Source organism: Clinocottus analis, unplaced genomic scaffold, assembly GCF_023055335.1.
Source record: "Clinocottus analis isolate CAN_PGR_092001 unplaced genomic scaffold, fCliAna1.0.p SCAF_25, whole genome shotgun sequence".
Classification (NCBI taxonomy): Eukaryota; Metazoa; Chordata; class Actinopteri; order Perciformes; family Cottidae; genus Clinocottus; species Clinocottus analis.
The window spans coordinates 7282161-7297464 of NW_027175987.1; the positions used below are offsets into that span (position 1 = coordinate 7282161).

The following is a 15304-nucleotide window of genomic DNA, read 5'->3' on the forward strand; positions in this document are numbered from 1 at the left end:
CTACTTTAGACCAAGTCTGAAGCCCCCTTTTTAAATTTGTCATTTCAGATAGAATTCAGATGAAATGTATTGGGCTTTCTTTTACACTTAACCAGATATTCAACATACAGTTTTAGAATCGACTGGCTTCATGGAAACACACTTGGAAGTTGGTTTGATGAAAAAGGAGTGATAGGTTTAAGCAACACAACGATTTAGTTAGTTTCGGATATTACATCCTGCTTGGGCATAAAAATACCACATACAGTTAAATTTAGGGAACAAAACCACAATCATAAAATCCCAATGCGGTTCTTATTTGTCTTGGTACTATCAATTCTGTACCAACCACCATCAGTCTTTTTAAATATTAAATAAGACGTCACTAGGTCTGACTGTTGCTCTACAGAAAAAAACTGACAAATTGACAAGCTTAGCCATCTCCGTCAGTTCGATCTCAAAACTGAATACGATCCATCTTGGTTGTTCTCGAGCCTTATGTAAATAAGAGTTGGCACTGAAACTGTTCCATAAAAACTAAAACAAGAATGAGGGAGAAAAAGCTCTTTAACTTTAGCGCTTTAGTTACATCAGTGAATATTAAACGTCTTCTCAGATCCCTATTTTTCATATATGTTCTAAATCAAGGAGTTTTTTCTTCCTGGAAACCAGCTGTTGCAGCATCTGAACACTTGCAGTAGCTGCTTCTGAGCAAAGTGACTTTACCCATTTTCCATGTTTTCAGCTCTCTCTGATTAATTCTATTTTTGTCTAAAGCCGAGTTTATGGTTCTGCGTCAAGTCGCCGTAAGTACGGTCGTTGAGCATTCGAAGTTCTGCGTCGAGGGACCGCGTTGCTCTGCAATTCACTGCCATGCCGCTAGGGGGGTGTGGCTGTGTGCTTTCAGTCGGAGCTCATAAAAATTGAAGAGCAAATGCTTATATTGCAAATGTTGAAGTGCAGGCGACACAGAAGACATTTGCGGAGGTAGTCTGTACAACCACTAAAAAAAAAGCAACTGCCGGAAATTACGTTCTGAGCGGACCAATCACACGTGACGCGACGCGTCGTTAGGATTTTTGGGAGGTGCGCGTCAAGCTACGGCGTGGGGGGTGTGCGTCGAGGGCGCAGCTACGGCGTAGGTACGCCGTCGACCTGACGCAGAAGCATAAACTAGGCTGAACACTCCAGTCTCTGCTTCTGCCATGACCCATTTTGATAATAGGGATCAATACAGTTTCATTTGATCGATTCCAGAGAATCAGAGGAATTAATGGCAAAGAAGTGAAGACAGAATTAGTGGCAGAGCTCCCGGCTGAATGAGACACTTTTCTCTTCAATCGCCCTAGAGTAAAAGGCATTGAACTCCATCATGTTCTAAGAAAAGAAAACTCCTGACCATGTAAAGATTGAAAAAAAACTATAGTCCTCCCCCACTCGTCCCACTCAGGTCGTCTCCACCGGCTCACAGATTTATGGTGATGGCGGAAGGTTCAGGCAGCATTTTAATTGAAAAGAGAGTTTCTGCTTAAGAAACACTTCACGTCCGTCTTGTGTCCACTGAACATATTACTCCCTCCCCCACCACCTCACTGCTGCCTCCACCTGCTGAGAAGAACACTTCCGTCCTGTTCAGTGACTCTGACTGTTCTATCTGGAACAACTGCAAAATCTGTTGTTCTACGCCGTGTACACACTCGGGGTACGGAAAAAACCAAAGGCGACATCGGCTTTGGTAGCTGTGGGGCACATTGTCGCTAAAGTGCTTCTTTGTTCTTGTTGCTTGTGTTAATTTTCCAACAGCGAAAATAGCACGCCAAAACGCAGAGGAAATTATGGAAGAGGCTTTGGTTTTTTTAAAAAATAGTAGTACATTTTACAGTGTTAACTAACTGACATGCTCTCCAAAACCTGAGCTGTCAAGAGCAAACATCAACCGCATATCGCCCTCTGATGCTGACATAAACGGAATCCTTCGAACTGTCAGTGTTTTTTGGTTTCGGAGCAATTTTGGTCCTTGCGTTTTCTTTCAATATTATGGTCTGAAGTGAGGGCCGGCAGAAAGCAACTGCTCCGCGGGGCAGCCGACACGGCAGAGAGAACAGCGGGAAGGAAACAGCGTGCACAGCCGACACATTGTCACATTTCACTTTGTTAATTTAGGATTAAATGTCGTCCGATCTCCACCAATCTTCATCATTTCAGGGTCACGACAATGTTTCTTAAATTACGGAGAGTCCGCTCTTTTGTATTCCATAAGGAGATAATAGTTCAGAGTGTGAATGTGGCATCCAAACATCTTAACTGTACTAGTCATTAGGGATGGGTGTCGTTTGGGTTTTTTCCGATACTGGTGCTAAACCGATACTTTTAAAACGATACCTAAACGGTTATTGCCAAGGCCATTTTTTCTTCAAATTGAACAATATATTAACTGTTTTAAGTATACTATGAATTTACATACAAAACACTTCAAACTACAGCTTCAAATTTTTTAGCTTCAAACTATAAACAATATATATGTATTTATTTATTTAAAAATGGACAGACCAGCTTAAGGTGGCCTGATAGGGAGCATTTGCAACAGAACTCCACTCAGAAACGGTTGGATTCTACAAACTGCTGCTTTACTGGACAACAGGTCATCATTAATATCAACTGGAGAGCATAGGACTGCAAAAGCAGAACATTCTGTGAGCGCGCTGTGTGTGCACGCTGGTAGCCCCGCCCCCTTAACCCCACGCTGCATGCAGCAACATGAGAGGAAGCGGAGCAGTCACTGCGCTCTGATCTGCGCTATTTTAATAAAGTATCGATACTAAAAATATGCTAAATCCTATCGTATTTAACGCACGGGTACCGCACTACCTTTTTAGTATCGGTATACCGTGAAACTTCACAGAGTAGTGTAAAAAAATTAAGTAGGGCTGTGAAATGATTCAAGTTTTTAATCAAAGGAATCACAGGTTTCTGTGGATTCATCATGATTAATCACATATTACCGATATTCTCGGTATATTTTTCTAAAACATAAAGATATATGATAAAAGACTGATATATACATTGTAATTTATACATTGGGCTGCTGTTGTAAACAATGCAACTACAGGCCCTAAGCTGAGCCCCGTTATCGTTTCATCCCGCTCCACAGTCGTGCATCTACACCATCTTTAGCTCATAAAAAAGTTGTGCTAAACTACCAAAAAAAAAGTTTGTCACTGAAATTCCAGTCGATTATTGATGCAGCGATGTTTTATGCCAAACTAGTTTCTTCAGAGCGTAACAGGATATTCGTCGCGAGTGGAGGTGACAAGGTGCTCAGTGTTGTCAGATTGGTGATGGAGTAGTATCGTACCAAAGGCTCAACATGGTTGTATTTGAAGGATAATTATCCTGCATCTGGCAACCCTGAGATCGGTCGACCAATGACAGTTCTCTCTACAGTCAGCTCGCCAAAGAAGGTGGACGTAAGATACCGCTTGCTAAGTCTACTTAAAATACATAAAAAATGCCTACCTGAGCAGGATGAGTTTCACCTTGGGGGCGGCGCTCTTAATAATTGCTGAAGCGTTCTGGTGACTCCGCCCATAGAGAACCTGGTTGTTAATCTGAGGAAAACAGAGATATATTGATTATTAACTGCATTTCTGTAAAACATATGAAAAAAAAACTCATGTCACCGGTAGTATGAAATATCACAGTATAATTGCTGAGGGGGTATAGGGGGTTGTGTGATCATTAGTTATTGAATTTGAAAATTAAAGTCAATACACATAAATTTATTTATTTATTTTTTAAATAAGTTAAATAATCGTTAGTAATAACAATGACAATATGAAATATATTTATATGTATCAATATTCATGAAACGGTAAGGAGATAATTATAATAATATTAGTGTTAATAATAGTATATATATATATATATATATATATATATATATATATATATATATATATATATAGTTAATAATAGTAACTCAGCTCTTTCTCCGACAGTTTGATGTTTCTCCATTTTAACACCCCCAAGATCCACCCCCCCCCACACACACACACACAATAGTGTTCATTGAAAGGTCACTGTGCTGTAAGGCCATAAACTACTGCAAGTTAGAAGCTACCACCTCCAAATGTTCATCAATATCTCATCTACACACACACACACACACACACACACACACACTTCTTTTGATTACAGTATATGGATTTTTGCACTAATGTGTCTTTCATCTACGCAACTATCTCTGTGTATGTGATTTAGTGTGTAATCATCCAGGTTCTCCATGGCGAAACAACAATTTTTTATGGAGCCTCTGACACTGCTATAATGTGTAGGATGGCATGCGATAGAGAGAGAGATAGAGATATATATATATAGAGAGAGAGAGAGAGACAGAGAGAGAGAGAGAGAGAGAGAGAGAGAGAGAGAGAGAGAGAGAGAGAGAGAGAGAGAGGGAATTTATATTTCTTTGTTCATAGAAATAAATTGGAAACCTCCTCAAACGCATGTGATGCAATAACATATAAAACAGGATAGGAAAAGTCAGGGTATCACCAAAGTCAGAGGGATTCATCATCTGGGCAATGTGAATGCCTGCAAGTTTCATGACGATCCTTCATTGAGATGTTCTTACCTCCAGCAGCTCGTCTCCAACCTGGATGCGTCCGTCTCGAGCGGCCGGGCCCCCCGGATGGAGTCCCACCACAAAGATGCTGAGGTGGGAACGATCCCTGTTTCCCGCCAGGCTGAGACCCAAACCCTGCCGCTCCTTCTCCAGCTCCACACACAGCAGCTCTCCCTGCAGGTCTCCATAACGCTCACACCAACGCTCTGCAGGAGGAGGATGAGTCGTGTTAACACAGAACAGAAGTGAAGCCAAAACTTCCAGGTAAAAAAACAAGGACCTGATTCATAATCAGTTTGACATTTTATTATCGCAAAATCTTACTCAGCAGTATGTTATGCTAATCACTTCATACTAGGGATGCACCACATTTTAAAGTTCTGATACCGATACCAATACCTGGGCGTCGGGTATTAGCCGATACTGAAACCAGTGTTTAATTAATAATATGTTATATGTGGTATAATAAAAATTGTTTTCTTATGAGCTTATTTTGTCATTGCACAGCCCCCGTCTCCATCTGTTGCTCAGACTTCAGCACTACTTTTTTCCAAGTTGACTATTTTCTCCTGTGTCTCTATATCAGCAAAGCAGTTTAAAAAGGCCTTGCCAGATTAAAGTACACATGGAGTGGATGTTGTGGTTGATTGTCATGGACTTCAACAAATCAGATCTTTAGTTTGACAGAGCGGGTGTATTCTTTGAGGTGCAGCGCCTGCAAAATGGTGTGGACGTATATTTGTCAGTGGACAAGCGTAACCATTAACATACACTGTGATTGGTCAGTGAAGTATGAAGCTACTAGAAAACTCTAGCTTCTACCTAGAAGCAAAAAGCTACCTTGCTGATGGATTTATTGATGACTTGCAGCTGGATTTACACAGAGGTTAGGGGTATGTGGTGAGTTAAATGCTGGTTGTGTTACTATTATTTTACATCTGCATTTGTATTTAATGATAAACAAGCCACAGCCAGCCAGCCAGCACCGCCGCTCCCATAAGGCACACTACGTGCTGTGCGTAAGGCACCAGGCCCGGGGGTGGGTGCACCAAAAAATATGCAACAGAAAATCATCGTAGTTCTAATAATTATAATGCCGATATTTTTTTTAAAATAGAAATATTAGGCACCTTTTAGGCATGTGTATATCACAAAACAGGCAGAACAAGAGATTTAATTGCTCACAAAAGTCCCCCCTTACCCCTCTAAAAACACACAAATACAGTCATCCCTCGCTATAACGCGGTTTACCTTTTGTGGACTCGCTGTTACTCGGATTTTTAATTTTTTTTACAGCTACAGTATGAACGCGCATTGTGTTCTGCACCCTGACTAAGGGACTGCATTGTACATCCTTGTCAATCAGTGTCCTGCAGTGTCTCCTGTACACTACAGAATATGTTCGGTACAGAATACGTTTGGCTAAAAAGACAGCGGAGCGGCGCCAGAACAAAGACGCACGGTCAGAGGACCTCGTAGATTGATCATTAAAATGAAATTTGTTAAACATGTTTGGGCTTATTTTTTTAAATCTGCGAAAGTTTGAACTTTGAGAGTGTTTAAATAAGAAAGAAATGTGAGAAAATGTTAACGCCTGTTTGAGATAAGTGTATAAAAGTGTGTGATTGGGGGTTTTACGGTCTTAAAACATGTATAATAATTGTAAAAAATAAAGCTCATTACTTTGCGGATTTTGTCTATCGCAGGTTATTTTTGGAACGCATCCTTCGCGATAAACGAGGGACCACTGTACACATTTACCTTCCCAAGCTCGCCGTGGGTGCCCTTCTCATTGGCGACAACAGGACTCAGGGTCGGAAAAAAGGAAAAGAAAGAAACTGCGAGATGATGCCTGTGCATCTCTTTCAGGTAAGTCCATGCTTAATCATTGTTAAATACGGGAAATGTGCGCTGCTAATTTAATGGTTAGCCTATGCATACACCTCGAACTAGCTGACATTATTATGACGTTATCCGTGAAAAGAGAAGAAAAAAAAACATTGCACCAGTTGGGGTTAAATAACTTGTTGCCAGCTGAAAATAGGCTCGTTCCTATTTGCTTAGTTAATTCCAGGTGCCGACTTTTTTTTTGGCCAGGCAGTGTATAACAGTTAACTGTAATCTGTGCCCTGGAGACAAGCACCTTGACTCTCCCTGTTACAGTTTGTAATGGAAGATTTTCTCAGTTGATCTGCTAAGGAGTAATGCTAAGGAGTCCGTTTATTCTTGCAAGAAGGAATGGTCTGCCACAGCCACCCAAAGCAGTCTGCGACACACAATTCAATGAACCAACAGTCACAGCTCTCTTTTATACATGATGAGGTTCACACCTTCAAACCACGTGGAACAAAGGGAACACTGGGTACCCGCCCATCTCAGACCTTTCGTCTCTTGGTCCTTGATTTCAAAGAAGTCACAATCTCCTTTGCCCTGAAAATTCAACACCTCATCAGTTCAGGAATTGTTTACGACCCCCCTCATATGCATACATAGGAGACAGTCCTTTGATTCACTTTCCCTCAAATATGCATACACATGGAAACAGTTCCTTGATTCACTCCCATCTCATATCTGCTTCCAAGATCACAGAGAAACATTTAAATCAGTTTAGAACATTACAATACTATATTTTCCCATTACAAGTTGCATCTGCTGAGCGACGTTTTTCAAAACTAAAGCTCATTAAAACATACTTGCATTCAACAATGGGCAGGAACGTCTAAGTGGTCTTGCTGTCATCAGCATCAATGGTGAAGTGGCTGAGAAGCTGTCATGTGATGACCTAATTAGTGATTTTGGAGCGAAGAAATGCAGATATGTGCCTCCATAGAGCCTCCCAAAACTGGTGGAAATAGGGGGGAGGGGAGGGCATGCCTCTCCCCTCACCAAGGTTAACTTTGAAAAACTAAATACAACCCCTAAATACAAAAATATGAATGTGCAAAATTATTAAATAAAAAGAGCACTTTGAGGAACCCCTAAACCCGGCCAACATGTCCCCTTGGGAGGGGGCAGCGCCTGAAGACCTTGGGGTGGGTGCACCTATATCCCTGGCAGAGGTCACTAAGGTAGTTAAAGAGCTCCTTGGTGGCCAGGCGCTGGGGGTGGATGACATCCGCACTGAGATGCTGAAAGCGCTGGACATTGTTGGGCTGTCTTGGCTGACACGCCTTTTCAGTATCGCATGGGGGTCGGGAACAGTTCTTCAAGAACTTCGGGAACTTCAAGAAGGGGGACCGGAGAGTGTGCTCGAAGTATCGTGGTATGACACTGCTCAGCCTCCCGGGAAAAGCTCATGCCAGGGTGCTGGAAAGGAGGCTCCGACCACTTATTGAACCTCGGATTCAAGAAGAGCGGTGTGGATTCCGTCCAGGTCGTGGAACAGTGGACCAGCTCTTTACCCTTGCAAGACTACTGGAGAGGTCATTGGAGTTTGCCCAACCAGTCTACATGTGCTTTGTGGACTTGGAGAAGGCTTTCGACTGGGTCCCTCAGGGGTTTTTGTGTGGGGTGCTGCGGGAGTATGGGGTGCCGGACCCATTGGCACGGGCTATTCGGTCTCTGTACGCCAGTAGTAGGAGTTGCGTTCGTATCCTCGGTAGTAAGTCAGACACGTTCCCGGTGGGTCTTGGCCTCCGCCAGGGCTGCCCTTCATCACCGGTCCTGTTCGCGACTTTCATGGACAGGATTTCTAGGCGCAGCCGGGGGGCGGAGGAAATCAGGTTCGAAGGCCTCGGGATCGCCTCTCTGCTGTTTGCAGATGATGTGATCCTGTTTGCCTCCTCGGACCGTGACCTCCAGCATTCGCTGGGGCGTTTTGCAGCGGAGTGTGAAGCGGCAGCGATGAGAGTTAGCGGCTCCAAATCTGAGGCCATGGTTCTCTGCCGGACACCGGTGGATTGCTCCCTCAAGGTGCGGACAAAATGCATGCCCCAAGAGAAGGAGTTCAAGTACCTCGGGGTCTTGTTCACGAGTGAGGGTAAGGTGGAGCGGGAGATCAACAGGCGGATCGGTGCGGCGAAGCTCTTCATTTACTGGTCGGTCTACGTTCCAACCCTCACCAATGGTCACAAACTCTGGGTCGTGACCAAAAGAACGAGGTTGCCGGAATGAGCTTCCTCCACAGGGTGGCCGGGCTCAGCCTTAGAGATAGGGAAAGGAGCTCGGACATCAGGAGGTAGCTTGGAGTTGAGCCGCTACTCCTACGTATCGAAAGGAGTCAGCTGAGGTGGTTCGGGCATCAAATCCGGATGCCTCGTGGGACACCTCCCATTAGAGGTTTTCCAGGCACGTTCCAGGTTTTCCTGGGAAGACGCAGGACACGCTGAAGGGATTATATCTCCCGTTCGGCCTGGGAACGTCTCGGGGTCCCCCAGAACGAGCTGGAAAATGTTGCGGGTGAGAGGGAAGACTGGGTCGGTCTGCTGGGTGTGCTGTCACCGCGACACGACCCCGGATAAGCGGCGGAAAATGGATGGATGGATGGAAATTATTAAATAAATAAATAAACACATTTAAATAAATGACTGTGTGTATTTGGGGTAAATAGGATGTCTATGCAGCGAATAGGTTTACAAATGTGCTGCTTAGCGCCATTTATTGTCGGGGAGTTTGAAAAGGAATGAACGTGCCTCAGACTTTTTTTGCCCTTAGATATTGGTTGTGCGAGCGTGTGAACACATGAAAAAGTGTGTGTCACACGGCGAAACCATAAGAGTTGGTAGCTTTGTTGTATGTCAGGATCACTTCTGGATCTTTACTTTTCTCAAAGAGAAGAACTTTCCTCACAGCAGAAGATGTTCAGTGCACTTGTTCAAGTCAACACAGACTGGACTTTTCTCACCGAGGAAGAAAAACTGGACTGAACTGGAAAACATGAAAAGCACTTATTGCTTTTGTATAAAGTAAATCAATTGCTGGTCTTTAACATACATCTTTAAGGGAGTGCAACAGACTGAACATGGGCAAAAGAAGGAGTGGCTTGTTTCTCACAGGAACCCTTATGACTATAAAAATAAATAAATTAGAAACTGTATATGTATGTATGTTAACTTGCTGTTGCTCCAGAGTGCCTGTTATATTGTTCTGATAACTTCACTTAAATAAAAGCGTGCAATATACTAGTTTTTACTTCCTTATTGAATTTGGCCCATAATGCGATTAATCACGATTAATCGCAGAAAAATCATGCGATTAATCATATTCATAGTCTTCATATATATATATATATATATATATATATATATATATATATATATATATATATATATATATATATATATATATATAGCACATTTAATTCTCACACAAACAACACTGTAATTGTACAAACATCTCAAGTTGACTGATAGAAGAGATAAATGGGGGAGAAAGAGGAAAAGTGGAAGAAGAGGAGGATTTAAGAGGCAAAGAAGAGGTGAGAAAGTAATCGCATAAAAGAGAAGAGAGAATGAAAATTGGGAGGAGAGGAAAATGAGGCTTAGCGAGAGAAAATGAGACAAGTGTCTAATTTAATTTGGTGTCAAACTAAATGCAGCTTAACAGTCCGTGAAATAAACAACAAACTAAGAAACGTGAGCGAAATATAAAAACTGGGATTTGAAACATAATTTGGTCTGATAAAGGATATTCGTCTTTCTGTCAGAGAACACATTTAGTCAAACACATTTAGTCAAACCCAAACGTGGCGAAAATGAATGCTTAACTCAAATGGAGTTTCTTCCGTCTTCAGTTAAGAGATCACATGGTTTCTGACCTTTTCCTCAAAATAAAAAAGCTGAAGCCGTGGTAACTTCTCTTTGTTAGTGGACAGCTGCTGCTGTGGAGATAAGTTTTTTTTTTTTACATATGGGATTTAAAGGTCACTGCATTCAAATAGACACACCAAGGACACAGATGAAGCAGTTTAGTGGCAGAATTAAATAAATCACCTCAAACTGAAGGAGGCGGGAATAAACAGCTTAATGCTGCTTCTATTAAATTCCTCAATAGTCTCATTTGCAGCATGTATATATGGTTTTAAAAAAAGGCCATTTCCACTGTTGCCAGCTCCGTCTATGAATCCAAATTGCTCTATGGGACCAGCCGAAATCAATGTTTGGACAGTAAACCTTAGAGGGCAGATGAATAATGGAACATGAATTTGATTAGTTTTCGGCAGTGGGGGAAGAAATGTTCAGATCGTCTACTCAAAGGGGACATATCTTGCTCATGTTCATACTTTTTCTCACTGTCTGTCGGAATATATATGTTCTCCTTAATTGAAATGCTCTGTTTTAGTGTCTATTTATTTAAGACCAACTCCTTAAAAAGAAAACCCAGTCTGCTGATTGGCTTGCCAGAAAAATATGGTACATCTTTTGTAAAGATATACAATTGATTTTGTTGAACTTTTTATGCACATGACTTCTAAATCACTACAAATTAATTTCACATTATGTTAACAACAGCAGAGTAAAGATTTTTGTTCAGTGAGAAACAGAATGAGGCAGAGAGAGGAGGAGGATAAGATGAGATGTCATGTTAGGTGAGATGATGAAGATACACAGAGAGAGAGAGAGAGAGAGAGAGAGAGAGAGATAATGATGACAAATGTAAAGCGAGCGATGGAGCAAGACACGGAGGAGAACCGTTGAGTGAGATTAATGGAGACACACAAACACACAGGCAGCTGGAAGTGTGTGTGTGTGTGTTTGCCTTATCAGGTCCGATCATTTACAGTCAGGGTTAAGTGTTTAATTTCCTTGAGCAAGGCACTGACTGACACATGGTTCATCGCAGTGTGTTTTCAGTCTGCAAGTTTTCATGTTTTGCATATCGAGTACGTTACGTGTCAGTCTTTTGTTTTCACCCCTCCCCTCTTGTTTTTCCCACAAAGGCTCCAAGCTGTTATTTGGTTTCCAGCTGTGCAGCCAATCGGCGCCAATTTTAAAAGAAGGAAGACGGAAGAGTTCAGGGGTGGTTTTCTTTTGGTAGTCTATGCACACGGAGACTATTAACTGGGAAAGTTGTGGTGAGAGGTTGTGGACAGTAGGTAAGTTTGGGCTACCCTGTACACTTGTGCACACACGTAGGTACTTTGTGTCTATCACATTAGGTAATTGGTCGGTGCTCCCTCTGTCTGTTTTGATCTATCAGTTTTTAGAGAAGCTCGAGAAGCCATTTTGTTTGTTTTGTTAAAAGAGGTAAATAGTCAGGCCCAGTTTTGTTTTCTTGACTTCTATTTGTTTGGCACGACCACAACTGTTCCAACCTCTCCCACCTTTTGTCAGTACCACCACAATACACTTGGTTTTAAAAAAACGGTACTTTTGCTATCTTGCCATGATTATTTGGCTGACCTGTGTTGGGCCCTCCCTTATCCCCTATACACAAAAGGGGGACGTTACCCAATTGGGGGCTCGTCCGGGATCTTTCCCTTGAAAGAAAAAGTCTGTCAAGTCATTTGTAGTTGCTTAGAATAATCATGAGTTTTGATTTGCAGGATTTTATTGCAAATCCAAGTTTTAGAAAAGTTGATTTGTGCTGCAAGGCTGATTTATTGTGTATTGCAGCCCACTTTAACAAGTTGGTACAACAGCACACGGTTAAGCAGGAAATAAAAGACAAGGTGTTAGAAAAACTGATTGAATTAAAGGTCCTTGAAAATCCTGTTTGGGACACTATTCCTTTTCAGGACAACGAACCTCCGCTGTTGCATGTGGCAATGTTACCACACCTCAAGGTGAAAAGGTGGAACCTGGTGCTCCTCCTGCGACAATGCCTCGTTTTGACCCTTTTTCGCCAGATTACTCTGTACCCGGTGGGGATACAAAGTTGAAGGTTCGCCTAGCCCGGAAAAGGAGATGGTGCGTACTGCAGTTTATCATTTTCAGCGACAGGTACGCAAACTGGAGATGCAGGCCGAGAAGGAAGTTAAGTTAAGACAGCTTGACATAGAGGCCATGAGAATTTCTGCTGGGCAACGGCCAGCAGACGTCTCAACACCTTTCCGTACGGGTCATAATCAACCAAGTTTTGATGTCAGCAAAAACATTGCCTTAGTGCCAACATTTCGGGAGTCCGAAGTTAATTCTTACTTCAATGTATTTGAGAGGTTTGCTACTGCTCTGGCTTGGCCAAAGGACATGTGGCCAATCCTACTCCAATGCAAGATAGTAGGTAAAGCACAGGAGGTCGTGTCATCTCTTTCTTTAGAAGAAAGCTTACAATTTAATGTACTCAAAGAGGCAATTTTGCGTGCCTATGAACTTGTGCCAGAAGCCTCCCGACAAAATTACAGGAACCATAAAAAGACTGGTGCGCAAACTCATGTGGCGTTTGCTCGAGAAAAAGGTGTATTCTTTGACAAGTGGTGTGTCGCTAGTAATGTGAAGGATAGTTTTGATTCCCTTCGTCAGTTACTGCTGTTGGAAGATTTTAAGGGCACTTTACCAGAGAAGGTGGTGGTATTCTTAAATGAACAAAAGGTGACGTCATTGTCTAAAGCAGCAATTAGGGCCGATGAGTTTGTCCTAACGCATAAGCAAGTGTTTGTGTTTTCCTTTCGCCCAGAGAGGTAACTTGGCGCCCAATGAGGCCACCCTCCCGTCGACAAGGCTAGGGGACCACCGTCACCGCCTTGTGGTGATTGTGAATGCTTTTACTGTCATAAAAAAGGACATGTCATTTCCATTTCTTTTTTTACTCTAAAGCGTAAACAACAGTCTTCGCCAAGCCCACAACAGCCAAAAGGCAGGGGTCCCATTAAGAGAGTGTTGCCACAAGAAGCTGAAGTGTCATGGCCTGAAGTGAATGAACCGGATAAATGTTTCAAACCCTTTTTATTGAATGGTTTTGTTTCAGTTACTGGGGATCCTCAGGATCAGAAGCCAATAAAGATACTGAGGGACACAGGAGGTTCCCAGTCCATCATTTGGGAAGGTGTCTTGCCATTGTCATCTGAATCCTCATGTCACTCTAGGGCAGTTGTTCAAGGTGTTGGCATGAACTTCATACCGACCCCTTTGCATCTACTTAATGTTCAGTCTCCCCTGTTAAGTGGAATCTTTATAGTCACTGTATCACCAGCATTGCCCATTAGTGGGGTAGACTTCATCATGGGAAATGATTTAGCAGGGGGACAAGTTGTGCCAGTCCCTGAAGTGCTAAACAGCCCTGATTGGAGCTTAGAGTCTGTCAACATGACAGAAGTAATTCCTGACACATTTCCAGCTTGTGTGAGGGCCCACACCAAGGAAATATGGTCTTGACTTGTCTAACTCTTTTCTGGCCACCAAGCAGTTTTGCGAAGCTGATATGACTAGGTCAAAAGGTCAGCCCGCGGTCCAGCCTGCTGATACTGGGTCTTTTCTCACCAGTCCAGGGGGTGTATAACTGCCAATCACTAGGGATGAGTACATTGTAGCCTAGCAAGCAGACGCCACCCTTGTAAAATGTCAGCCCTCCGTTCTTGGCCAAGAAGAAGCAAAGAAACAGAAAATGTGCTCCTTTCTTGATGATGGTCTGTTAATGCATCGCTGGATTAGTGGAGTCCCAGAAGAGATTGATTGGTGTGAGAATTACCAGGTTGTAGTGCCTACGTGAAGTTCTCAAATACTGTCTTTAGCTCATAATCACCCATGGTCAGAGCACATGGGGATTACTAAAACTTATGAAAAAGTCTCCCGACATTTCTTTTGGCCAGGATCTGATGTTGTTTGTCATTGTCGTATTTGCCATGTGTATCAAGTTGTAAGGAAACCAACTCAAGTGATTCCTTCCGGCCCTTGTGTTGTCGAGAAGAAGCTCAGTGACACCAATTATGTCATTCAAACTCCGGAACGCAGGCGAAGGAACAGAGTATGCCATGTAAACATGATTAAACGGTACCACAGCCGAGCAGGTCACCAAGGGTCAGCCAAGGCCAAGGAGGTAATGACAGTCTCACCTGTGGCAACCATGTCATGTCTGTTAAACTTCTGAAATTCGCAGACAACACAACGGTCATCGGCCTTATCAGGAACGGTGACGAGTCTGCGTACAGACGGGAGGTTGAACAGCTGGTCCTCTGGTGTGGTCAGAACCACCTGGAGCTGAACAAGTCCAAGACTGTAGGGATGACAGTGGACTTATGAAGGAGCCTCCGAACACAACCCCCCCCCCCCCTCCTCCCATCATACACAACAGCACTGTTTCTGCGGTGGAGACCTTCAGGGTTCTGGGATCCATAATCTCCTGGGACCTGAAGTGGGCCTCCAACATTGACACCATGCACAAGAAGGTCCAGCAGAGGCTGTACTTCCTGTGCCAGCTAAGGAAATACAACCTGCCTCAGGAGCTGCTGATACTGTTCTACTCCGCCATCATCCAGTCTGTCCTCTGCTCTTCCATCACCGTGTGGTTTGGAAACAGGACAGAGTGCAACGGATCATCTTCTCTGCAGAGAGAACTATTGGTTCCAGCCTGCCCTCCATCCTGGACTTGTACACCTCCAGAGTCAGGAAGCGGGCTGGAAAGATCACTGCAGACCCCTCACACCCTGGACACAAGCTGTTCCAACTCCTCCCCTCTGGTAGGCACTACAAAGCACTGTACGCCAAAACCACCAGACACAAGAACAGCTGTCAGTCTGTTGAACAACTGAACAATTAGTCAGTCACTTCCACCTGCACTATCTGCACTTTCTGCACTACTGTTTACCATTTACTGTTTTTCTTTTTC

The 15304-nt window shown here is 43.2% G+C and overlaps 1 protein-coding gene across 5 annotated transcripts in view; it reads right to left on the reverse strand.

Annotated features, from left to right (window-relative positions):
- patj (PATJ crumbs cell polarity complex component) overlaps positions 1–15304 on the reverse strand; it is a 135757-nt gene that overhangs the window by 30796 nt on the left and 89657 nt on the right. For all 5 annotated transcript variants that reach the window (XM_068591182.1, XM_068591180.1, XM_068591181.1 and 2 more), the window contains 2 exons: positions 4613–4809; positions 3496–3587 (listed from right to left, as the gene is read on the reverse strand). In XM_068591182.1, coding sequence (XP_068447283.1) covers positions 3496–3587; positions 4613–4809 — 289 coding nt within the window. The remainder of the gene's footprint in view (positions 1–3495; positions 3588–4612; positions 4810–15304) is intronic.